The sequence below is a fragment of the Notolabrus celidotus genome, chromosome 8 (assembly GCF_009762535.1).
Source record: "Notolabrus celidotus isolate fNotCel1 chromosome 8, fNotCel1.pri, whole genome shotgun sequence".
In the NCBI taxonomy this organism is placed as follows: Eukaryota; Metazoa; Chordata; class Actinopteri; order Labriformes; family Labridae; genus Notolabrus; species Notolabrus celidotus.
In genome coordinates, this window is record NC_048279.1 from 826741 (window position 1) to 852825 (window position 26085).

Here is a 26085-nt window from a genome sequence, read left to right on the forward strand (position 1 = left end):
AAAGATTTAAAAGAAGACTCCGAACATTACAGAATCACCACACAAAGTGTGAAGAACGGCTTGAAAATGCGCTGGTAAGTAATTTTTTCTTTGCACTTACAATGATTTTTAGGTTGCTTTGTGTAGTTTAATGAAATATAATGGCGGTGACAGCGTACAGTTTGTTTAAAAATACCAGTATTAATTTCTTTAATGAAAATAATGGCGAAAATTATTCCTCAACAAAGGTTTTTTTTACGTAAGGAAACTTTGACGAACTAAAAATATGGCGAAATTTAAGTTTCGTTTCTGTTGACCAGAGCAGAGGAAACGAAAGTGTTAGCGGACGACTGTCGGATTCTTTAAAAATCATGGTTCCCCTTACAACTGTGCATCTAAGTAGCCTATTTAAAGCATCAGTCCTCCCTGGTTAAGTGACTTGCAGCCTGACAGGTTTAACTGATCATGAGCAGCATCAGACTCCATGCAGCCTGACGTGATCTGTCCGACACTGATGGGCACACAGGGTTAATAAAGCAGGCCTGTGCAGAGAGTGTGCCTGGCGTTACGGCATGGTTTTCATTTCAGCGTCCATACTGCTGGCAGCAGGGAGCATTGCGTGAGTCCTGCGTGGCTGTTTGCTCATCATTTAGAGGTCTGAGGGCTCCACTCGTTTTTCCGCGACATTCGCGCAGCTCTCCTCAAAAGTAGACCACGATACGGCCACTAGACATACCAGTACCACTATCATGTGAGTATTTCACAGCGATTATAATTTCTGAATCTGCATATAACACACATGATGATAAAATACACAATATGAGAGGGACAGGAGTTCTGCAGCATCTCTGCTCCTCTGCCTTTCTCTCCTCCTGCAGCTCAGTCCCTATTCCAGCGCATGTAGAGTAAGATTACGTCATCATTTTTGTTTAGAGTTGTTAAAAGCAATCTCCATGTTAACAAACGGAGCCAGTGGTCGCCGTGCAGCTGCAGACATGCAGCTGAGATGCGGTATATGTAAACATGAATACGCGCGAGAGACGCGGCAGCTCAGCAACGTCATGCACGCGCTCTGCTCTGGCTGATGTGTGCGTGACAGTGTCGGATTGCACTGTTTATTTAGACTATATTCAGGCAAAAGGACAACATAATGCAGTAAATGAAGGCTGAGAGACGACCTGTGGCTGTGAAGTAAGTGATGAATATGCAGAGGAGAGTCGCATCTGCTGCTGTTAAAGCCCCAGTGAACTCACCTGGCTAACTTAAATAACGTCAGGCTGCTAATATATCTGAGCTTATATTTGAACTAACTTCAAGTCAGTGTTAATGTTCACTCTGTTGTATTAATCCAGGCTGTTTCAGTCTGACTAGAGGGCAGTTTCTCCCATAAAAAGTCAGTTTGTGTTAATGAATAGTGAATGAATGAGGCGGACTGTCAGGTTTTAGCTTCACAGTTCCTCAGAAACATGCAGAGTTTTATTATTAACGTTATAACTCATCTGTCCTGCTGTTGGATTGAAACATATGAGGTAAATGTGTCTGAATGAGCATCACCTGTGGCTGCTGTAACATCCACTTTATTTTGAACCGCTGACGATGACCGCAGTTAAAGCCCTTTGAATGACTAAACAGAGTGGATGGTCGCTGACGCACTGTACAGTGTCATATTGTAATGTGAGAACCATAGACTGTATAAATAATGGACGTAGTCTCCGTGACGTCACCCGTCTGTTTCTGAAGCGCTGTTTTGTGACCAATCGGCGGCGGCAGCCATATTGCTGCTGTCGAGCGAGTGTGACGTAAAGAGGCGGGCTTTGAGCCTCCTCGCCAACAGCTACAGTGTTCCCGCCTGTCAGTCAAGTCAGCTGTGCCTCTCATTGAAAGACTCGTAATCTAAATATCTTTGAAATGACCGCGGTGTTATGAATAAATTCACCCCCCGTACAGTGTGTGCCGATCCAGAAATGATCTATCCAGACTACACTCGTCTTTTGTACCAGGCTGTAAACATGTTTATTTCTGCTGTAAAGATCGTCTTTTTCACATTCATGTGTATGTTAAGTTGGTTTAAGTATGTTAGGAAATATGTCTGCAGTGTCTCATCTCAACTGAGTCTCACCGTACTTAGACAGTCATATGTAGTCCAGAGTCCAGCAAGAAGAAATATGCCACATGTTGTTTAGACAGTGATACTCGGGTACTTTTCAGAGGGAGGTAGATGTACAGTCATGGCCAAAAGTTTTGAGAATGACACAAATATTACATTTTCACAAAGTCTGCTGCTTCAGGGTTTTTAGGTGTTTTTGTCAGATGTTTCTATGGTATAATGAAATACAATTAGAAGCATTTCATAAGTATCAAAAGCTTTTATTGAGAATTACACAGAATTCATGCAATAAGTCAATATTTGCAGTGTTGACCCTTCTTTTTCAAGACCTCTGCAATTCTCCCTGGCATGCTGTCAATCAACTTCTGGACCAAATCCTGACTGATGGCAGTCCATTCTTGCATAATCAATGCTTGGAGTTTGTCAGAATTTGTGGGTTTTTGATTGTCCACCCGCCTCTTGAGGATTGACCACAAGTTCTCAATGGGATTAAGATCTGGGGCGTTTCCTGTCCAGGGGCCCAAAATCTTAATGTTTTGTTCCCCGAGCCATTTTGTTATGACTTTTGCTTTATGGCAAGGTGCTCCATTCTGCTGGAAAAGGCATTCTTCATCACCAAACTGCCCTTGGATGGTTGGGAGAAGTTGCTCTCGGAGGACGTTCTGGTACCATTCTTTATTCATGGCTGTGTTTTTAGGCAAGATTGTGAGAGAGCCCACTCCCTTGACCGAAAAGCAACCCCACACATGAATGGTCTCAGGATGCTTCACTGTTGGCAAGAGACAGGACTGATGGTAGCGCTCACCTCGTCTTCTCCGAACAAGCCTTCCTCCAGATGCCCAAAACAATCGGAAAGGGGATTCATCAGAGAAAACGACTTTACCCCAGTCCTCAGCAGTCCAGTCCCTGTACCTTCTGCAGAATATCAGTCTGTCCCTGATGTTTTTACTGGAGAGAAGTGGCTTCTTTGCTGCCCTCCTTGACACCAGGCCTTCCTCCAAAAGTCTTCGCCTCACTCTGCGTGCAGATGCACTCACACCTGCCTGCTGCCATTCCTGAGCAAGCTCTGCACTGGTGGTGGCCCGATCCCGCAGCTGTAACACCTTCAGGAGACGGTCCTGCCGCTTGCTGAACTTTCTTGGGCGCCCTGGAGCCTGTTTGGCAACAATTGAACCTCTCTCCTTGAAGTTCTTGATAATTCGATAGACGGTTGACTGAGGTGCAATCTTACTTGCTGCTATAAACTTCCCTGTTAGGCCCTTTTTGTGCAATGCAATGATGGCTGCACGTGTTTCCTTGCAGGTAACCATGGCTAACAGATGAGGAACAATGGTGTCATGCACCATCTTCCTTTTAAAGTGTCCAGTCACTCAATCATGACAGATTGATCGCCAGCCTTGTCCTCATCAACACCCACACCTGTGTTAATGTGTGTGACACCTGTGTGTCATTGAAATGATGTTAGCTGGTCCTTTTGTGGCAGGGCTGAAATGCAGTGGAAATGTGTTTTTGGTGATAAAGTTCATTTTCAAGGCAAAGAGGGACTTTGCAATTAATTGCAGTTGAGCTGATCACTCCTCATAACATTCTGGAGTATATGCAAATTGCCATTATAAAAACTGAAACAGCAGACTTTGTGAAAATTAATAGTTGTGTCATTCTCAAAACTTTTGGCCATGACTGTAGAGGTGTAGGCTTTTCTTTGGAAATGTAAAGGTTGCACACTGAATCATGCACTGATTTATCTGCATAATTGATCATTTCCTGTTTTTCCGTCTTTTGCACTGCTATGTAGGCTGAAAAGGACCACTGCCCCTCATCAGGTGAACATGCACCTCTCAAAGAGACGCCTGGTGATGAACCTGATAAAGCCTGCCAGCCCCCAACAACACCATCACCATCCAGAGAAGACGAGGCGCTCACAGAGGAGTCCCAGTCATCCAGCCACAGTGGATCAGATGCAGGCAACAAACCTCCATCATCGCCATCATGATGTGATCATCTTGTGATTGTGTGTGAGATGCTTATGTGTGATTGACCTGGAAACCTTGAATATTTTTTTTTCAAATAAATCACATTCATAAGTTTGACCTAATGTTGACCAGATGACCTGGTTGTAAGTTTCAACAATTATCAGTAAAACACCAATAAGCTGTTCTTGTATAGTTTTCCAGAAAACACTTATACATGTTGTGAGTGGTTGTCCATATATATTTATGTTTCTAATGTATGCTCCATCAGACGGAGAACAGCTGTCCACCACAAGCTCATCAGTTCAGAGGCAAAAGAGGACTGTCAAAAGATGAAGACATGATGAAGATGATGATGATGACTCTGGTAATTCCAGGCAATATTAACACAAATGAAGAGTCTCAGAACTGACCATGGTATTTACATAGTGTTAATGTAATCTGTCACAGATGGAGAGGGGACACATTCAGCTGCAGCAAGGTCACTTGTGAAGAGACAATGGTGGACTGCAAGAAGACGAGACAATGAAGAGGATGGTGGTGCTGATGAGGATGATGGGAGTGATAACACAGGTAACGCTCTTAAGCCACATTTACACAGGATGCGCAGCGTCGCGTTACGGCCGATACGTTCCCATTCTAGTCAGTGCTCATGTTTACACAGGGAGCGCCGCAGCGCGTCTCAGCTCCGTCTCGGGAGCGTGTCCCCGTGCCACTCCGCCAGAGATACACTTCGAGTCTATTTTGACGGATCCCGCACCCAGCACGTGTCAATCCTCACAGAAAAGAACGACCTGGACAGGAAGTCAGGCACAAGGATCGCATGCAACATCCGCTAATTTCAAAATAAAACACCATAAACGGACTCCAGACCGTTTAAAGATCGTTTAGATCAGAAATACTCATCGATTATGGATGTAAGCTACAAACAGCCACAGATCAGTGATCCAGGTCGACTACAACAGGACTTTAAGATGATCACTGTGTCAGAAGGTAACAGGACTTTAAGATGATCACTGTGTCAGAAGGTAACAGGACTTTAAGATGATCACTGTGTCAGAAGGTAACAGGACTTTAAGATGATCACTGTGTCAGAAGGTAACAGGACTTTAAGATGATCACTGTGTCAGAAGGTAACAGGACTTTAAGATAATCACTGTGTCAGAAGGTAACAGGACTTTAAGATGATCACTGTGTCAGAAGGTAACAGGACTTTAAGATGATCACTGTGTCAGAAGGTAACAGGACTTTAAGATGATCACTGTGTCAGAAGGTAACAGGACTTTAAGATGATCACTGTGTCAGAAGGTAACAGGACAACAAAATAGAGCAGAATTATTCATATTAAACTAAACCTGCAAAAAGGAAACTTTATAATGTGCACCATACTTGGTGATGATTAAAGCACAAAGTAATGAATACTATGCAAATGAGCACAAATTCAACCACAGAAAGGCTCTGTAACCTGCTGTTTGTATGCAGTTCTCTCTTTACTGGACCCAGCTGATCCTGGCTGCTCTGAGCTGACGCGACGCTCCAAACACGCGTCCTGTGTAGCACGGCGCATGCCTTCGGACGGAGCAAACACGCTGCACAGCCGTAACGCAACGCGGTGCATCCTGAGACGTTAGTGTTAATTGAATTTTCTTTCACTGCACCATTGTTGTGTTTCTGAGATGTAAGTAATTTTAATTTGACTAAAACATCATCTTGCACAGATGGAGAGTTGCTGCACAGCACCAACAGAGGGCCACAAACGATGAATTCAGCTAAAGAAAAACATGATGATGATGATGACTATGATGACAATGATGTGAGTGATGGCAAGACTGGTCCAGGCACTGAAAACACAGGTAATATTTTTTGTCTGACATGGATCCTGTTTCACTGTAGTATTGATATAGTTCTGAGATGCAGATGTAAGGAATTTGACTTTATCAAAACATATTCTTTTACAGATGGAGGGGTGCACCAGGAGACAGATGGAAGACCACCTGTTAAGCAAAAAGAGAGAACTACAGAAAAACTTGATGATGATGGTTTGGGTGAGTTTGTAACATTGGCAGAAGTGAAATGTTATAAATCTGAGTTTAGTAAGTAAGTAAAGTTTCTACTTGAAGGCCTTTTTGTTCTTTTTACATTCCAAAATATCAGCAGCCAAATACAAATGTGTATCATCAAAGCATAGACACCCAAAGTCTAAAATACTGTACAGTCTAAACCTTATGTAGTTACTATTCCTCCCTCCAGCTCATCAGATATCCCATTGATGACAGCATATCTGAATATCTCCATACATTATAGATTACAAATAAGAGTGTCTCTAAGTCCTGTAGAACGACAGACATGTTGTTAAATTCATGGCAAGTTATATCCACAGGGACTGGAGCTGAGAGAATCCCTAAACCGCACTGTTGCACTGAACTATACACCACCTGCATCATAACACTTCCCTTCTACCTGAACTCTTGTTTTTAACTTGGATGATAAGATCTGAACATACATACCTAATTGTCAATGGAAATAGAGAACGTAACCATGTTTTCTGCAGCCTGCCATAGCTTTGAACAGTATCATTAGAAATGCACCTTTAAGGCTCTCCTGTCACTGTTTGTAATATGTAAGTGTCAACATTCAGTTTGGTTGAGTTTAGTATTTTTATGGTGCTAATGACATCTTTCACAGATGTACGGGAGCCAGATTCAACTTCAGCAAGCTCATCTGTTGACAAACCAAAGAGGATTGCAACCATAACACAAGATGATGGTGATGATGAAGATAGTGGAGACTCTGAGCATGGTAAGCACCAGCAAAAATCTCATTCTGTGAAGGTTTGCTACTTTTTTATTATTCTTGTCCTCTTAAACATGCAGAGAGGCTACACTTGACTAAGTGGTGTAGTTTTGTCTTCACCTCATTGTGGTAATGTTGTGTCTTGAACAAGGTTTACCAATCTTGGCCTAGCGGCCGCCTCTTCTGTGTGTATGTATATATTCTGAAGCAGAAAATTTACAGCTATAGTCAAACTGACACGTGTAGAATTGTTTAAAAAAGGTAAGGTTTAAAATCTACTAATACATGCCTAAAAATGAAGGTTGCTACACCCATAAAAACCTGTCTGAGGCTCATGCTCTCATGTATTATTGTAAAACTGCATCTACTTTAGCACTATGTTACCATATGGCTGTGTTCTTTAAAGGGGCCATATCACGCTTTTTTCATCAATATATATTGGTCTAAGAGGTCCCCAAAACATGTCTTTAAAGTTTATGCTCAAAAAAACACTTTGAAATCAGATTTTGGCATGCCTGAAAAACCCTCTTCTTCATTCCTCATCAGAACACTCTGTTTTCCCTCTGACCACGCCCCCTCAGGAAGTGGATGTGCCTCGGCTCTCCAGCACGTTGATCTAATGTTTACATGTTGGCTGAATATACACGGCTGCTCAGAGATCGCGTTACTTCAACCCTCTGAATCTGATCCTGACGGAGAGGCGCCTGTAGCAGGACCTTTCTGAAGGATTGGTCACAGATTTAGTGTTTCTTGTTGTTTTATTTATCAGTATGTAGACGTGTGTCTTGGTACACAGCTACGAACATGTAGCTATATGGCTATGCTAACTAGCGCTAGCACTTATCCATGATAAATAAACATCATCCACTAGATCTTCAAATCTGCAGACGTGGGGAATAAAACCGACCTCTGCCAGAAAAGCAGCAGGACCTTTCTGAAGGATTGGTCACAGATTTAGTGTTTCTTGTTGTTTTATTTGTCAGTATGTCGACGTGTGTCTTGGTACACAGCTACAGCTACAGCTACAGCTACAGCTAGAGCTAGAGCTATGAACATATAGCTATGTGGCTATGCTAATTAGCGCTAGCACTTATCCATGACAAATAAAAATCATCCACTAGATCTTCAAATCTGCAGACGTGGGGAGTAAAACCGACCTTTGTGTTTATTAAGACAGCCTACAACTAGCATGCCTCCCTCCTAAGCTCCTTGTTAGCACACATTTGTGCAGGTAATGAAAAACAGAGGAGGGATTCAGTATTATTTTATACAGTCTATGGGCTGAACAAGCTCCGAGCTCTGACTCCGTGACAGACCGGATATTGTTGTTACGTAACAAAAACACGGAAGTCTGAAATGGCTCGTTTCACACACATTTACAGAAAGGTGTAGAAATCAGAACAGGGGCAGAATGGATTTTTTTCATTCTCGGGGGGTTTGTAGACATGCCAGGGACACATATTTCAGGTAGCGAACCATTAAAAAGTCCATTTTGCATGATATGTCACCTTTAACAGATGCAAAGGATAGAAAAAGGCACATTCAGAAAACTGTAAAGAAACGAAAGCGTCAAGACGATGATGACTGGGGTGAGTTAAGGCAATAAAGACAAGTGAAGTGAAAAGAAAAACGCTAAATGCATAGTGTTGTGTATTTTCATTATGCTAACATGCCATCTTTCTCAGATGGAGATGACAGAGAGACGACGGCAAGCAGATCCCCTGGGAAGGGCCCAAAAAAGACTGCAAGAGAACGCAGTGATGTTGGTAAGATGACTTAGACTAACAATACAAGTGGCACTCGCTGCTCAAGTCTCTGTGACTTGCAGCTGAGAGCACTGGTGGCTTAAGTGGTGTTACAGAGTGTCTATACTCAATTGAAACATTGACTTCAATTTTTACTGTATAACAGTTTCTGTGACAAGGCTGTTAATTAATATGTGTTACAGTAACACAATGACTAAAAACACTTCTGATCAACAAGAGATATTTAAGCTTTCCCAAATAAGTCAGTGTTGTTATATGGACTTGAAGAAGAATCTATGTGCAGGTTACATATTTTACATTTGGCATTTCAATAAATATCTGATCTGTAGTTGTAAAATAATACATTTAAATTCAAACAATGAAAACAGTAACTGCAAGGAGAGGAGACGGTGTGTTGTGTTCCATAATAATCCCCCCATATGTCCGCTCTGACACCACCGCAGCTTTTCAGGCTTTGATTGTAGCATCTAAACATGAACGTCCACAGTGATAGTGGGTTATTTACAGAGAGATCAGTCACTGGTCCTCAAACACACTCGGAGACAGATCTCTCCTCTGGATCAAGAATAGAAAAATGTATCTCAGTCCAATGTCTTTAGCAGAAACAGACTTTGTGATGAAGTAAACAAAATAATGTTTTAAAAGACAACCAGGTTCCAGAAGCCAACAACAACATCAGCTTAATGTTAATTAAAAAGAATAATAACTTACTTAATTGGATACACTGAGGACACTGGAAACCACTGGACCAAGGGTGGTGTTTGAATTGATTTGATTTGACTTTTGTTTTTAGAGAATGACCTTGAGCTACGGTTACAGAGTGAATGCTGTTGTTTAAACAGCTGATGAGCTGATCCTCCCTCTGCTCTGGCCAGGTATCTGTCCTGATCACAGTCTGGGTCTTTCAGTGCTGTCTCTTCTTTGATTTGTCTTCTCTGCTTTAGTGAAGTGGAGCATACATGATACTTAATATTTATGTTCTATAATGTAATAACTATCACCATACTTGGTGCACCTGTTGTATTCTGAGCTTTTATCTCACTCTCTGAGGAGAAATAGCTTCCTTATTACATTTTAAAATTGCTCTTGTGTTTTAACAAGACAAATCTTTGGATGCTCCTCACAATAGAGTCAGCCCCTGTGTAACTGACAGTTCATACTGCTGCAGCTTCTCCCTGCAACATTCTGAAATCATCACATCTCATTACGGATCCTCTGTGTGAACAGGGTTTAACATTATAAACACTACAATAACAAGCATAGTGCATAGAACTAGACCTCCAACTATTAATCAATGTACAGAAAACTATTCTGGTTCATCAATCATCATCAACCATCTAACAACAAATTTGCCACATTAAACTTTAATTTTAGATGTAAACATTGAAACAAACACATGAACTCATCTTGCTGCATTCTGTTAATGTATAAAGGGGCAGCTCGGTCATTTTGCTGCTTTTATTCCATTCATGTTAGCATAAGGTTCAAAACTTTAGAATGTGAGGTGGTAACATTACCTCAAGCCTAAAGCCGCTTACTGGTGCTTTATTTCAGTATCTGTAAAGTTGATGTTGACAGCTGGTCCTAACTGAACAGCCTAGAATATTTGGTCATTTAACCAGCTGTTTTTTTATGGTGTTAAATCTCTGACAAAACTATCACGCGAACAGACGAGATTGTCGCACGAGGAGAAGTGGAACCCACGCGCAAAGAGACCATGCAGAAAAATTGTCCTTGTGGGCGCAAACACATCACTCACGTGCAACATTTCTCTGCTCAAGAGAGCAAATGTTCAGCCTGTGAGAGGAAACTACCTTTAGAGCACGTGCTGAACTGAACTGAGCGCTTACAGATTTAGTCTGCGTGCAGCTGTTTCCCCTGCATGCTGTGCCTCTCCTGCTCGCAGGTATCAGAGCTGCTCGCGCTCGAGTATATTTTAGTTTTGTCAGTCGGGGGACGGGCACAGTGGGCGTGCACTGTCACCATGGTGTCTGAGTGTGATTGGCTGCAGGGACAGAGTCCTTGTGTTTTCTGATTGGGCCTTTTTCTTTTTTCATTTCGCTGAGTTTTGTTGTTATCGTTCGTCTCATGCACATGGACATGAGTAGCTGCTATTATCGAGCTCCTTGGCTAATCTTCCAAGATCCACATCTTCAAATGTAGTTCTCTGAAGTGGAGACACTCTCCCCCCAGAGCTAGAACATGGAAAAATCTCTGTCATCCACAATTTGGACCACAGCTATGAAGTGTTTCTGTTACAAAGTGTTAGCTTAGCATTAGCTATACCTTTATGCGATAGTTATCATACTGTGGTGTTCTATAACTTACACCTTTGTTTGGATGTTGAGTAACATTCATATAACAAGAGTATATTCTCCTCGTGGTGTTTGATGGTGTAGCGTGGCAGCGTGATTTTGATGTTTAAACATCAGTGAGAGCTGAAAAACGTTAGCCTTAATGTGATGCCTTTACGCTATTCTATCCACCTAACTGTGTACTGTGAGAGAATTAATCTTGCAGATTAAACCTTTGAGCGCTCAGTTCACTTCTGCACGCGCTCTAAAGGTAGTTTTCCTCTCACAGGATGAACATTTGCTCTCTTGAGCAGAGAAATGTTGCACATGAGGGATGTCTGTGCTCACAAGGACAATTTTTCTTTTCGGTCTCTTTGATTTGCGTGTGGGTTCAACTTCTCCTCGTGCGAGAGTCTCGTCTGTTTGCACGATAGTTTTGTCAGCGATTTAACACCATATTTTTTACTTACCTATTCTCCTGTTCTCCTCCTTTATTCTGGTCGGCGTCTACATCCCACCTCAGGCCTGCGTAACGGAGGCGTTACAGCACCTGGCTGACCAGATTACAGACGTGGAGAAAAAACATCCTGACTCTCTGCTCATCATTCTCGGGGATTTTAACAGAGCAAATTTAACCCACGAACTACCTAAATACAGACAACATATTAAGTGTCCCACCAGGGAGTCTAACACTCTGGACCACTGCTACACAGTAATAAAGGACTCATATCGCTCTGTCCCCCGTGCAGCTTTAGGACTATCTGATCACTGTCTGATTCATCTCATCCCGACCTACAGGCAGAAGTTAAAAACGGCTAAGCCTGTAGTTAGGACTGTGAAGAAGTGGACGGAGGAGTCAAAGCAGGAGTTACAAGCCTGCTTTGATTGCACTGATTGGAGTGTTTTTGAAGCTGCATCAGGAAACCTCAATGAACTCACTGACACTGTGACTTCATACATCAACTTCTGTGAGGACATGTGTGTGCAGACCAGGACCTTCTGCACATACAACAACAATAAGCCCTGGTTCACACCTCAACTGAGGAAGCTGCGTCAGGCCAAAGAAGAGGCCTACAGGAGTGGGGACCGGGACCTGTTCAAGCAGGCCAGAAACAAACTGACGAGGGGGATCAAGGTAGCTAAGAGGAGCTACACTGAGAAGTTAAAACAGAGCTTCTCTGCCAACGACCCCTCAGAAGTTTGGAGAGGCCTGCGTGAAGTTACAAGCTACAGGAGACCCTCCCCCCACCCTGAAGGTAACAAAAGACTAGCTGACGACCTGAACAGCTTCTACTGCAGGTTTTCACACCCCACACCCGAACACTCTGATTTACCTGGCCCCCCCACAAGCCCCTCCCCACCCCCCTCTGACCCCCCACCTGCGCTGACGATCTGTGAAGATGAGGTAATCCAGCTCTTCCAGAGACAAAAGACCAAGAAGGCTCCAGGACCAGACGGCGTGTCCCCCTCCTGCCTGAGAGTCTGTGCTGAGCAGCTGGCCCCCATCTTCACAAAGATCTTCAACACATCGCTGGAGCTGTGTGAAGTGCCCTCATGCTTCAAAAGCTCCACCATCATCCCAGTCCCAAAGAAACCCACCATCACAGGACTCAATGACTACAGGCCCGTCGCCCTGACGTCTGTGGTCATGAAGTCCTTCGAGAGACTAGTGTTGAGCCACCTGAAAGACATCACAGGCCCCCTGCTGGACCCCCTGCAGTTTGCCTATCGGGCAAACAGGTCGGTGGAGGATGCAGTCAATATGGGTCTGAACTACATCCTGCATCACCTGGACTCCCCCAGGACCTACGCTAGGATCCTGTTTGTGGACTTCAGCTCTGCGTTCAATACCATCATACCAGACATCCTGCACCAGAAACTCACCCAGCTCACAGTGCCGGCCTCCATCTGTCAGTGGATCACCAACTTCCTGACGGACAGGAGACAGCAGGTGAGGCTGGGGAGCATCAAATCCAGCACCCGGACCATCAGCACTGGCGCCCCACAGGGATGTGTTCTCTCCCCACTGCTCTTCTCCCTCTACACCAATGACTGCACCTCAGGAGACCCCTCGGTGAAACTCCTGAAGTTTGCAGACGACACCACCGTCATCGGTCTCATCCAGGACGGAGACGAGTCTGCTTACAGACAGGAGGTGGAACAGCTGGCCCTCTGGTGTAGTCAGAACCATCTGGAGCTGAACCCGCTCAAGACGGTAGAGATGACAGTGGACTTCAGGAGAAGCCCCCCCCCACTCCCCCCCCTCACCATCCTGAACAGCACTGTGTCTACTGTGGACTCTTTCAGGTTCCTGGGATCCACTATTTCCCGGGACCTGAGGTGGACCTCCCACATAGACACAATCAGAAAAAAGGCCCAGCAGAGGATGTACTTCCTGCGTCAGCTCAGGAAGTTCAACCTGCCTCAGGAGCTGCTGATCATGTTCTACACCTCCATCATCCAGTCTGTTCTGTGTACCTCCATCACTGTCTGGTTTGGCTCTGCAACCAAACTAGACAAACACAGACTGCAGCGGACTATAAGGACTGCAGAGAAAATCATCGGTGTCGACCTGCCCCCCATCCAGGACTTGTACCGGTCCCGGGCCAGGAAACGGGCAGGGAGCATTACCGCTGACCCCTCACACCCTGGACACAAATTCTTCAAACTCCTCCCCTCCGGCAGGCGCTACAGATCACTGTGCGCCAAAACAACCCGCCATAAGAACAGCTTCTTCCCCCAGGCTGTCACTCTGATGAACACTAAACCATAACAGTGTCATACCTGTCAGATAAATACTCTCTGTAAATATACATGTAGATACACAATGCAACAATTCTCAAGCAGAATTCCATATTTCTATTTTTTGTATTATTTAACTTCTATTTTATAATGTAAAACTACCTCTGCAACTCACCACTGCACTTTATCATATTATTTTAGCCTGTACATATTAGTCAAGCTATTTGTTGTTTCTTTGTATTTATAGCTAAGGTTATTGTTATTATATTTTCATTTTATTTTTTATTGTAGTTCTTATTCTTATTCCTATTCTTATGCCTTGTACAAAGAGAGCACAGTTTACCAAAGTCAAATTCCTTGTGTGTTCAAGCATACTTGGCGAATAAAGCTGATTCTGATTCTGATTACCTGCAAACACATAGTGTTTCCTGTATCTGCTTGGCAATAGAAGCTTTCCTTTGGTTCCCAGATGTAAAGCTTTTAAGTAACATCATGGGTTTGTTTCAGCAGTAACTTCAACAGCTCTGTAACAGCTGACAGGGATCAAACAGTGGTGATTTAGGACTGATATGTGAAAGTATGGACAGACACTAATCTCACCACTCTGTTACAAATCAGATGCAGATGAAAGGAAATGTTCTCCTACCTTTTTAAAAAAAAAACACCAAGTGCAACCTTTCTGCCAAAATGAACTGATGAAAGGTCAGGAGGTCAAGTGGCCTCACAGAGGCACATTCTGGTGCATCTGAATCTTCTTTGGGGTTTAATGGCTGCTGTCCTTTTATTACTGCCACCTTCTGCATGTAAGAGTTATCTCGATCCTAATTAAAATGTTTTGGGACCAAACAACACATTCATATTTGGGACAGACAAGGAGAGACACAATTACAAGGACTTCATTAGAAAAAATACTTTAACTTAACAAAAGCATGAATTTTAAGTCAACTCAAAATTAAAAAAATAATGTGAGGTGCACAACGCACATGAGTCATCCCTGAGTGTGCTCGTTGTTACTAAGGTGTCCTTTAAGTCAGAACAGCTGTTTTAAGGTGGGTGCTTCAAACATATCTTATTTGTAGTGAATCAATGCAACTTTTATATTTTGTATTCTGTTTCTGCTATTAGTCAGTCAAGGCAGGGTTCAGATGGTAATACAACTGCAATAAGGTCTCAGTTTATAATCAACTCAACCTCTAATAAAGTCCTTTTTGGTTTTTGTTTTATAGATGTCAAGAAACTAGGAAAGAGACCCTGGACGGACAAAGAGAGGACAGCAGTCAAACGAAGACTTGCAAAATTCATAGCACTGAAGAAGGTGCCAGCAAAACAGGACTGCCTCATGTGCATTGGACAGGAGTCTTCAGTCCTACGAACGCGGACATGGAAAGACGTTAAATATTTCGTGTACAACGAGATTATTAAAGTCAAGAGAAAGCTGGCTTTATAAATGAAAAGAGCAGTTTTTCATCTGATCGTTTGTTTGTTGTTTGTTAGGAGCCCCTTTAGCCCTACAACACAACAAATGTTTAAGGTTGTTTGTCTGTTTGTTAGGAGCCCGTTTAGCCCTACAACACAACAAATGTTTAAGGTTTGTTTGTCTGTTTGTTAGGAGCCCGTTTAGCCCTACAACACAACAAATGTTTAAGGTTGTTTGTCTGTTTGTTAGGAGCCCGTTTAGCCCTACAACACAACAAATGTTTTAGATTGTCTGTTTGTTAGGAGCCCGTTTAGCCCTACAACACAACAAATGTTTAAGGTTTGTTTGTTTGTTAGGAGCCCCTTTAGCCCTACAACACAACAAATGTTTAAGGTTGTTTGTCTGTTTGTTAGGAGCCCGTTTAGCCCTACAACACAACAAATGTTTAAGGTTTGTTTGTTTGTTAGGAGCCCCTTTAGCCCTACAACACAACAAATGTTTTAGATTGTCTGTTTGTTAGGAGCCCCTTTAGCCCTACAACACAACAAATGTTTTAGATTGTCTGTTTGTTAGGAGCCCCTTTAGCCCTACAACACAACAAATGTTTTAGATTGTCTGTTTGTTAGGAGCCCCTTTAGCCCTACAACACAACAAATGTTTTAGATTGTCTGTTTGTTAGGAGCCCCTTTAGCCCTACAACACAACAAACGTTTTTTTTTTAAATTTATTTATTTATTTATTTATTTTTATTTATTTATTTATTTTTATTTAAAAAAAAAAAAAATAATAATAATAAAAAAATAATAATAATTGATCGCAAAAAAACAAATGTTTAAGGTTGTTTGTTGTTAGGAGCCCCTTTAGCCCTACAACACAACAAATATTTTTGTTTGTTTGTTAGTTAGGAGCCCCTTTAGCCCTACAACACAACAAATGTTTTTGTTTGTTTGTTTGTTAGGAGCCTGTGTTGCCTTTCAGGCAAAAGATTGTTGAGACTTTTATTTTGGTAAGGCTACTTTTATTTTGAAGGCCATTTTGTCATGCGTGTAGACTGCGACTTTTTTCTAGTCATTTCCAGAGAGTCAATTCAGTGAGAGCACATGGCTTTGATCTCTTCCTTTTCGGACACTGTAAGCGCCACAGACGCAATGTCGTAAGTATAGAAATAATTTATGTAATAGTTTAATGATAATTTAAGGTTAAAATATTATATATATATATAATTTACATTTAAAAAAAGCATTTCATTTGTTGTAATTAAAAAGAGAATTCATGTACACGTAATTGCACTGTGAAAACCACGTAAAATCAACAAATTGTAATTTTTTGTATTGTTTATTACAGTTTTCACTCTATCTGTGTATGAAGATGAGCCACAGTAAAGCCACAGGAAACTATACTACGACTCAAGTCCTCTTTGTATAAGTTAGAGTTTAGCTGGTTGGATAGTCGCAGCTCCTACGCTGTAGCGAAGACAACACAGAGCCCCTTTAGCCCTACAACACAACAAATGTTTTTGTTTGTTTGTTTGTTAGGAGCCCCTTTAGCCCTACAACACAACAAATGTTTTTGTTTGTTTGTTTGTTAGGAGCCCCTTTAGCCCTACAACACAACAAATGTTTAAGGTTGTTTGTTAGGAGCCCCTTTAGCCCTACAACACAACAAATGTTTTTGTTTGTTTGTTTGTTAGGAGCCCCTTTAGCCCTACAACACAACAAATGTTTAAGGTTGTTTGTCTGTTTGTTAGGAGCCCCTTTAGCCCTACAACACAACAAATGTTTTTGTTTGTTTGTTTGTTAGGAGCCCCTTTAGCCCTACAACACAACAAATGTTTTTGTTTGTTTGTTTGTTAGGAGCCCCTTTAGCCCTACAACACAACAAATGTTTTAGATTGTTTGTTTGTTAGGAGCCCCTTTAGCCCTACAACACAACAAATGTTATAGATTGTTTGTTTGTTAGGAGCCCCTTTAGCCCTACAACACAACAAATGTTTTTGTTTGTTTGTTAGGAGCCCGTTTAGCCCTACAACACAACAAATGTTTTAGATTGTTTGTTTGTTAGGAGCCCCTTTAGCCCTACAACACAACAAATGTTTTTGTTTGTTTGTTTGTTAGGAGCCCCTTTAGCCCTACAACACAACAAATGTTTAAGGTTGTTTGTTTGTTAGGAGCCCCTTTAGCCCTACAACACAACAAATGTTTAAGATTGTTTGTTAGGAGCCCCTTTAGCCCTACAACACAACAAATGTTTAAGGTTGTTTGTTAGGAGCCCCTTTAGCCCTACAACACAACAAATGTTTAAGGTTGTTTGTTAGGAGCCCCTTTAGCCCTACAACACAACAAATGTTTAAGGTTGTTTGTCTGTTAGGAGCCCCTTTAGCCCTACAACACAACAAATGTTTTTGTTTGTTTGTTTGTTAGGAGCCCCTTTAGCCCTACAACACAACAAATGTTTAAGATTGTTTGTCTGTTAGGAGCCCCTTTAGCCCTACAACACAACAAATGTTTAAGATTGTTTGTCTGTTAGGAGCCCCTTTAGCCCTACAACACAACAAATGTTTAAGGTTGTTTGTTGTTAGGAGCCCCTTTAGCCCTACAACACAACAAATGTTTAAGGTTGTTTGTTTGTTAGGAGCCCCTTTAGCCCTACAACACAACAAATGTTTAAGATTGTTTGTTAGGAGCCCCTTTAGCCCTACAACACAACAAATGTTTAAGGTTGTTTGTCTGTTAGGAGCCCCTTTAGCCCTACAACACAACAAATGTTTAAGATTGTTTGTTTGTTAGGAGCCCCTTTAGCCCTACAACACAACAAATGTTTAAGATTGTTTGTTAGGAGCCCCTTTAGCCCTACAACACAACAAATGTTTAAGATTGTTTGTTAGGAGCCCCTTTAGCCCTACAACACAACAAATGTTTAAGGTTGTTTGTCTGTTTGTTAGGAGCCCCTTTAGCCCTACAACACAACAAATGTTTAAGGTTGTTTGTCTGTTTGTTAGGAGACCCTTTAACCCTACAACACAACAAATGTTTAAGGTTGTTTGTCTCTTTGTTAGGAGCCCCTTTAGCCCTACAACACAACAAATGACAATAAAACAAACTTATCAGTATCGAAATAACCAATATGCTCTTTAATAGATCATATTTTAAATAATGAATGTGCCCTGTTAATGGTGATAACATGTTTTACAATGTAACATTAGGCATTACAGATTTACATTATTATATATTCATTAATGGAAACAGCATCCTAGTTGACAAACTTTTAAATCACTAAAAACCCAAAGCAAGTGCCTGGTCCTCTCTCAGCTGCTTAAAAACTTTTTTCCAAATCTTGATGTTTAATTTAATCTAAGGCAGTGTTTTGGAGAAGGGCGCCACCCTGAGTTCAGAAATAGTTTTTTGGGTTCCTAAGTCAAGCAGAACTGGTGGTCCTCGCTTTGTAGGTCGTTTTACTTGGTCCTCACTATGCAGCAAGTACAACAATGTGTGTGTATGTGTACTAAAATGAACGAAGAGGCCCCACACATCTCTTCTCCTGTGCAGCAATAACACCTATTCAAGCAATCTGGTCTGTTTTGTCAAGGCTCTTCTGTACACACACACACACACACATTCTCGTATTTCTGATCAACATAGGACCTCCGATTAATGCCTACCTCTTTAGGACCACCCTTTCCAGACATCATAGGAGGAAATGAAATACATCCCTGAACTTGGAAAAAAATCTAGTTTAATGCTATCAGCTCAGATTTTCTATACACTCGAAAAATAGTAAATAATTATTTTTCCATGTATTTTTACTATACTTACAAGGCCCGCCTTGACTTTTTTTTTTTTTTTTTTTAGTAACCCTGCTGTATTTGCTTTTATGAGTTCAATCAAGTACACAGAGTCAATTTTAAATATCCTGTATGTGTCAGTACTGTAATACAACTCAAAACAGCTGTTTGTTACAAGAAAACAAGCCTGTAACTATTAATTACAAATATGTTTGTGTTTACCCCATCGTTCTGATGAGCGGTTCTGTCTTTAAAGAAGTGAAAGAACCAGATTACAGTCAAAAATGTGAAATATGTCTTTTCAGACAGCATAAAGCATGGTCGTAGCCATGGCCCAGTGTTCCCTCTCCCCTCCATGCATCTCCTGTGCTCCTTCTTGTCTCTCTATGTTTATGCTGTGGGCATGGTGGTGTTGTGGTGCTCCCTCTCTCACTCGCCTGGATCCCAGCTCAGCCTGCACACATCTCTACCATCAGCTCATCACCCTCTGCAGCATATCTACCCCTGCTCCACTCCCCCTAATCATTGACTCACATACTGTTCAGGTTCATAGGCCACTTAAGTTCTAGTCATTTTTGAGAATCTGTTGTTTCTGTGTTTTATACTTGTGCCCTGGGATCATCACCTACCTGCCTGCCCTCTGTCCCACCTGCCTGCTGTCCCTGCACCTTTCTAGCCAGCTACACTCTGTCCTCAGCCTCCACCTCACCTCCATTCGCTGGTAGCCTGCAATAAACCTTCATAATTTCCCCTTACCTCCGTGCCCTTTGTTATGTCCGTATTGTAAGAACACCACAACAGCGTTGTTAATTGAAGATGAAGATTTAGACAATAATTATACAACATGTACAGTAGAGCTTGTACCACAGACTTCAGCTGTTTCATTTCAAACGACCACGTCTCTTTCATCCCAACGTGTGTCTAAGTGAGAACAAATACCACAGTCAACTAAATGAAGACTGGGGAAAAGATGGAACTTTTTTTTTATGACTCAAGTTTATTGGATTTTGAATTTTTAACAACACATATCAACAACATACAGGACAAGATAGTGCCGAGCCGAAGAGTGGAAAAAACCCCAAAAATCACGATAAAATGTGTGACTTTGACTGGCATGAAAAATAATAAAAAACAAACAGACAAATAGACAAAACAACAAACAGAGAAGAAAAATACTGTATCAGACAATAAAGAAAAAATAACAATAATAAAATAATGCACAAATAATGAGGATGACAAAATACCAGTATTAACAAGACATTTTGGACAAGTTAACAAGATGTCCAATGTACCACTGTCACATGCCCTCTACCCATACTTCACAAATAGATATTTAATCAATGTTCGTCCAACAGTGTCCACACTGCTTCCTTTCAACGCACCCTCGCCACACCTCCTGCATTCAGTTCAGAGCCCCAACAACCACACCGCAAAGTAAATGTCTTAATATTTTTACAAATACAAACAACTTGTTGTACAATGTACGTGTTATATAGTCTGGCATTCAAAAAAAACAATCAGCTGGTGCCCATGAGGTTCCCCTGTGGTGAGTGAAACCGCAGAAACTTTCCCCATTTATCATTATATTTTCCTACCTCATTTATTAGACTGTAGGATATTCTCTCAAAAGCTGCCACCCTGCCCAGTTCTGAGATCCATTCTCGAAATGATGGCCCTTCTACCGCTTTCCATTTTCTCATTATCATCTGTTTACCAATCATGATACTCGTTTGGATCCAACTTGCAAGTGGTTTTACTATATGGACAGTATTTTGAGGGTTTCCGAGTATGTAAACACTAGGACAAAACACGTAATCTACCCCCGCAATTTCCGTTATATACTCATGGACCTTGGTCCAAAACATCTGAACCTTCGAGCATGATCACACTGCATGAACTAAGTCACCCAGCACCCCGTCACATCTCCAACAATCTGATGTTTCTTTTAACCCCAGTCTGAATAACTTGCTGGGGTACCAATAGAATCTATGAAATATTTTAAATTGTATTAATCTTATTCTGATGTCTCTAGACACCTGTTTGGTAATGCCAATAATTTTATCCCACTCGTCATCTTTAAATGTGGTCCACAGGTCCCTTTCCCACAGTATTTTCAGCGCGGTGGTGGTTTTGTAACCAGATTTGTTTATGAGCATAGAGTAATAGCGGGAAGCCCCATGTCCTGTCTCTGCAATACGCTGAATCTCCTTAATGAGGTCCAAGCCCTGGGGAGTATGTGTAGAGTCGAACGTACTTACAAGAAGGTGCCTCAGTTGAAGATATCTCCAGAATTGAACAAAAAGTGGAAAAAGTGCATTGTAAGAGCAAATCATACAAACATTAATAAAGTGCAAACATCTTTTAAAACAACAAAATCTTAAAGGTGTCATGTTAAGAAAAAGGGTGTGGCCTTATCAAGAGTCAACTAGGACAGCAAAAAGTTGGTTGAGGTCAAGGATGGTGTCTGAAAAACTGTGATTAACCCTTAGAGAGATGCATCACACTATTAGACCTTAGCCACTCTCACCATAGACACTATGGCATCATTCAAATGTACTATTCTCAAATTCAAAGACAGCGTTACAAAAATTAGAACGGGTTAAACATGTTGTTCAGAACCGGTCCCCCTCATGATGTCACCCAAGAAAAGAGGTAATTATGCATAACCAAAAATGTGCACAGCACAACACAGAGCCAGGGACACTAACCAATGGCATGTTTGAGGCTGAAATAAATAAAATAACATAAGATAACATTAAAATGAAATCCCAAAAATCTGTCCAAAAGACTCATGAGAATCATAAAAATAAGGCCTTCAAGCTCCATAACTATTCGAGGTAAATGTTGAAAGCAGCATTTGAAAAATCTGAATCGTCACTACTCAAAGGGTTAAACCCATAAAACAGTGAACAGGAGTGACTTCAATAAAGCAGGTCAGAGTCACAACAGTGTGTTCTCAGACACAACACTCACATACCAAAAGGTACTGCAGTAGATAATATGAACCAGGAAGTTGTTGCATTGTATTGCATTGCATAATAAATGAAAGACACTTGAACCTTTGGGTCCTCTAATAAAACCCTGTAACAATGATCAAAGATCCTTTTTAAGTTTTTCTGATAAATGAACAGTTTCAGCCTCACAATGTGTACAGCTAACACACAGTAGATATATCCCACTGTGGAAACAGAAGGCCTCCTGTCATAGTGTGGAAGGTGTAGGCCTACCTTTGTAAACATGGTCCATGTCTACAGCTTCTGATCTGAAATTATTCTGTTGTAAACATAGAACTTGACACCTTTCCAGTCCCTGGCAGCGAGGGCTTCAGGGGAAGCAGCGATGCACCTCTCACAGTCTTGTTTTCCAGGGGTCTTCCCTGTAAGAATGAAATCCATCAGGGACTTTTCAACTGCATTCAACTGAAAGGAGATTGTAAAGCACACTTAATACACGGGAAATTTAATACATGTTAAACATGATCAGGGAAGGGAAAGCAAAGGGGAACCACACCTGACTTTCCTACCCTCCCACAAACAGCCATGTTCTTGTTGTGTATGTCAGGGTTGTTGACAAATGGCGCTTTTCCACTAGCACGACACAACTATTCTTTTTTGCTTTTCCACTCGTACCTGGTACTATTTTAGTACTGCCTCAGCCCTGGTTCGAAGCGAGCCCTAGCAATACTAAAATGTCCGCAGACTGCCTGATTGGGCAGAGCATCCCTTGTCACTGGAAGAGTCGTGAGCCCAATGTCCGACATGAGAATCAATTTTAAAAACACAGCTGGCAACAGCAACCACCGATCTGTACCGAGACTTGTTATTCCTTCACCCGAGTTAAATGACTGCTGTGTGGAAAACCAGGCTGTGGTCTGCGATCAAGGAACAGACTTATGTGTTTGGAGTGTTTGGAGCTGACGAGGATCGAAAAAAGAAAGTGAGACAATACAGTGCAGTGATCGCCCCCACGAAGACCCCGCCCCGCTGAGGAGGAACTATGACGAACTCAGCTGTAGTGAAAAAGCACCTTTACCGAGCTGTGCCATTTCGTGTCGTACCCTACTGTGACTCTGTAGTGAAAAAGCATCTTTACCGAGCTGTGCCGTGTCGTACTCTACTGTAACTGTGTAGTGAAAAAGCACCTTTACCGAGCTGTGCCATTTCGTGTCGTACCCTGCTGTGACTGTGTAGTGAAAAAGCACCTTTACCGAGCTGTGCCGTGCCGTGTCGTACCCTACTGTAACTGTGTAGTGAAAAAGCACCTTTACCGAGCTGTGCCGTGTCGTACCCTACTGTGACTCTGTAGTGAAAAAGCACCTTTAACAAGCTGTGCCGTGTCGTACCCTACTGTAACTGTGTAGTGAAAAAGCACCTTTACCGAGCTGTGCCATTTCGTGTCGTACCCTACTGTGACTCTGTAGTGAAAAAGCACCTTTAACAAGCTGTGCCGTGTCGTACCCTGCTGTGACTGTGTAGTGAAAAAGCACCTTTACCGAGCTGTGCCGTGCTGTGTCGTACTCTACTGTAACTGTGTAGTGAAAAAGCACCTTTACCGAGCTGTGCCGTGCCGTACCCTACTGTGACTCTGTAGTGAAAAAGCACCTTTAACAAGCTGTGCCGTGTCGTACCCTACTGTAACTGTGTAGTGAAAAAGCACCTTTACCGAGCTGTGCCATTTCGTGTCGTACCCTGCTGTGACTGTGTAGTGAAAAAGCACCTTTACCGAGCTGTGCCGTGCCGTACCCTACTGTGACTCTGTAGTGAAAAAGCACCTTTAACAAGCTGTGCCGTGTCGTACTCTACTGTAACTGTGTAGTGAAAAAGCACCTTTACCGAGCTGTGCCGTGCCGTGTCGTACTCTACTGTAACTGTGTAGTGAAAAAGCACCTTTAACGAGCTGTGCCATTTCGTGTCGTACCCTGCTGTAACTGTGTAGTGAAAAAGCACCTTTACCGAGCTGTGCCGTGCCGTGTCGTACCCTGCTGTGACTGTGTAGTGAAAAAGCACCTTTAACAAGCTGTGCCGTGTCGTACCCTGCTGTGACTGTGTAGTGAAAAAGCACCTTTACCGAGCTGTGCCGTGCTGTGTCGTACTCTACTGTAACTGTGTAGTGAAAAAGCACCTTTACCGAGCTGTGCCGTGTCGTACTCTACTGTAACTGTGTAGTGAAAAAGCACCTTTAACGAGCTGTGCCATTTCGTGTCGTACCCTGCTGTAACTGTGTAGTGAAAAAGCACCTTTACCGAGCCGTGCCGTGTCGTACCCTGCTGTGACTGTGTAGTGAAAAAGCACCTTTACCGAGCTGTGCCGTGTCGTACCCTGCTGTGACTGTGTAGTGAAAAAAGCACCTTTACCGAGCTGTGCCGCGTCGTGTCGTACCCTGCTGTAACTGTGTAGTGAAAAAGCATCTTTACCGAGCTGTGCCGTGTCGTACCCTGCTGTAACTGTGTAGTGAAAAAGCACCTTTACCGAGCTGTACCGTGCCGTGTCATACTCTACTGTAACTGTGTAGTGAAAAAGCACCTTTACCGAGCTGTACCGTGCCGTGTCGTACTCTACTGTAACTGTGTAGTGAAAAAGCACCTTTACCGAGCTGTGCCGTGCCGTGTCATACTCTACTGTAACTGTGTAGTGAAAAAGCATCTTTACCGAGCTGTGCCGTGTCGTACTCTACTGTAACTGTGTAGTGAAAAAGCACCTTTAACGAGCTGTGCCATTTCGTGTCGTACCCTGCTGTAACTGTGTAGTGAAAAAGCACCTTTACCGAGCTGTGCCGTGTCGTACCCTGCTGTAACTGTGTAGTGAAAAAGCACCTTTACCGAGCTGTGCCGTGTCGTACCCTACTGTAACTGTGTAGTGAAAAAGCACCTTTACCGAGCTGTGCCGTGTCGTACCCTGCTGTAACTGTGTAGTGAAAAAGCACCTTTACCGAGCTGTGCCGTGTCGTACCCTACTGTAACTGTGTAGTGAAAAAGCACCTTTACCGAGCTGTGCCGTGTCGTACTCTACTGTAACTGTGTAGTGAAAAAGCACCTTTACCGAGCTGTGCCGTGTCGTACCCTACTGTGACTGTGTAGTGAAAAAGCACCTTTACCGAGCTGTGTCGTGTCGTACCCTACTGTAACTGTGTAGTGAAAAAGCACCTTTACCGAGCTGTGCCTTTTCGTGTCGTACCCTACTGTGACTGTGTAGTGAAAAAGCATCTTTACCGAGCTGTGCCGTGTCGTACCCTACTGTGACTGTGTAGTGAAAAAGCATCTTTACCGAGCTGTGTCGTGTCGTACCCTACTGTGACTGTGTAGTGAAAAAGCATCTTTACCGAGCTGTGTCGTGTCGTACCCTGCTGTAACTGTGTAGTGAAAAAGCATCTTTACCGAGCTGTGTCGTGTCGTACCCTGCTGTAACTGTGTAGTGAAAAAGCATCTTTACCGAGCTGTGTCGTGTCGTACCCTACTGTGACTGTGTAGTGAAAAAGCACCTTTACCGAGCTGTGCCGTGTCGTACCCTGCTGTAACTGTGTAGTGAAAAAGCATCTTTACCGAGCTGTGCCGTGTCGTACCCTGCTGTGACTGTGTAGTTAAAAAAGCATCTTTACCGAGCTGTGCCGTGTCGTACCCTGCTGTGACTGTGTAGTGAAAAAAGCATCTTTACCGAGCTGTGCCGTGTCGTACCCTGCTGTGCTCAGCAAATATTAGACAAACATCAAATATTGGATCCAGCTCAGGTTGCAATTACAGTAAAAAGAACATTTTAAAAATCTGAAAAAAAACCCCTGAAAATACAGAACTGAAAATACTCGACATTATCTCTTCGCCTAGCTAGATCTGGCCAGAGAATTTCATCAACATCTCAGGCGATACCCTGACTGGAGAGACAACGTGGGAAGAACCATCTTGAATGTCGAATCCATCCATGACTTGGTCACAGGCCTCCTGCATGGCCTGAATGAGGGGTACCTGAGCCTGGGGCTGGAGATGGTTAACCCTCCATGGCCATGCCAAGAAAAACTCTTGGATTTGGTTTAGAAATGGAGAGTATGGTGGAAGGTATCATACAGTAAACCATGGATGGTTTTGAAACCAGTTCTGGACCAGAGCAGAGCGGTGGAATGACACATTGTCCCAGACAACAACATATTGAGTCTGGTGCATTTGGTTTACTGTGACAATGCGGTGCAATCGGTTCAAAAATGTGAGAATGTGAGGTGTGTTGTAAGGGCCCATATTGGCATGATGGA

The 26085-nt window shown here is 42.6% G+C and overlaps 1 protein-coding gene and 1 long non-coding RNA gene across 2 annotated transcripts; one reads left to right on the plus strand and one right to left on the minus strand.

The window, feature by feature from the left end:
• Positions 1 to 18060, plus strand: LOC117816961 (RNA polymerase-associated protein LEO1-like). Its single transcript, XM_034689372.1, has 11 exons — positions 1 to 74; positions 3882 to 4097; positions 4328 to 4423; positions 4507 to 4629; positions 5775 to 5909; positions 6015 to 6101; positions 6742 to 6855; positions 8367 to 8438; positions 8535 to 8615; positions 14878 to 15239; positions 17990 to 18060. Exons 5-10 carry the CDS (start codon positions 5816 to 5818, stop codon positions 15096 to 15098), a joined length of 669 nt encoding a protein of 222 aa, XP_034545263.1. The 5' UTR covers positions 1 to 74; positions 3882 to 4097; positions 4328 to 4423; positions 4507 to 4629; positions 5775 to 5815; the 3' UTR covers positions 15099 to 15239; positions 17990 to 18060.
• On the minus strand, positions 9414 to 14559 carry LOC117816962. Its single transcript, XR_004632062.1, has 3 exons — positions 14298 to 14559; positions 14060 to 14184; positions 9414 to 9553 (listed from the first exon to the last, which is right to left on the minus strand). It is a non-coding gene; the product is annotated as an uncharacterized LOC117816962 (long non-coding RNA).
• Positions 18061 to 26085: the final 8025 nt, after the last annotated feature.

Coding starts and splice junctions, on each gene's coding strand:
- LOC117816961 (XM_034689372.1), top strand. CDS start 5,816: ATGAATTCAGCTAAAGAAAAACATGATGATGATGATGACTATGATGAC. Junction 6,102..6,741: donor ACTTGATGATGATGGTTTGG/GTGAGTTTGTAA, acceptor CATCTTTCACAG/ATGTACGGGAGCCAGATTCA. Junction 8,439..8,534: donor TCAAGACGATGATGACTGGG/GTGAGTTAAGGC, acceptor CATCTTTCTCAG/ATGGAGATGACAGAGAGACG.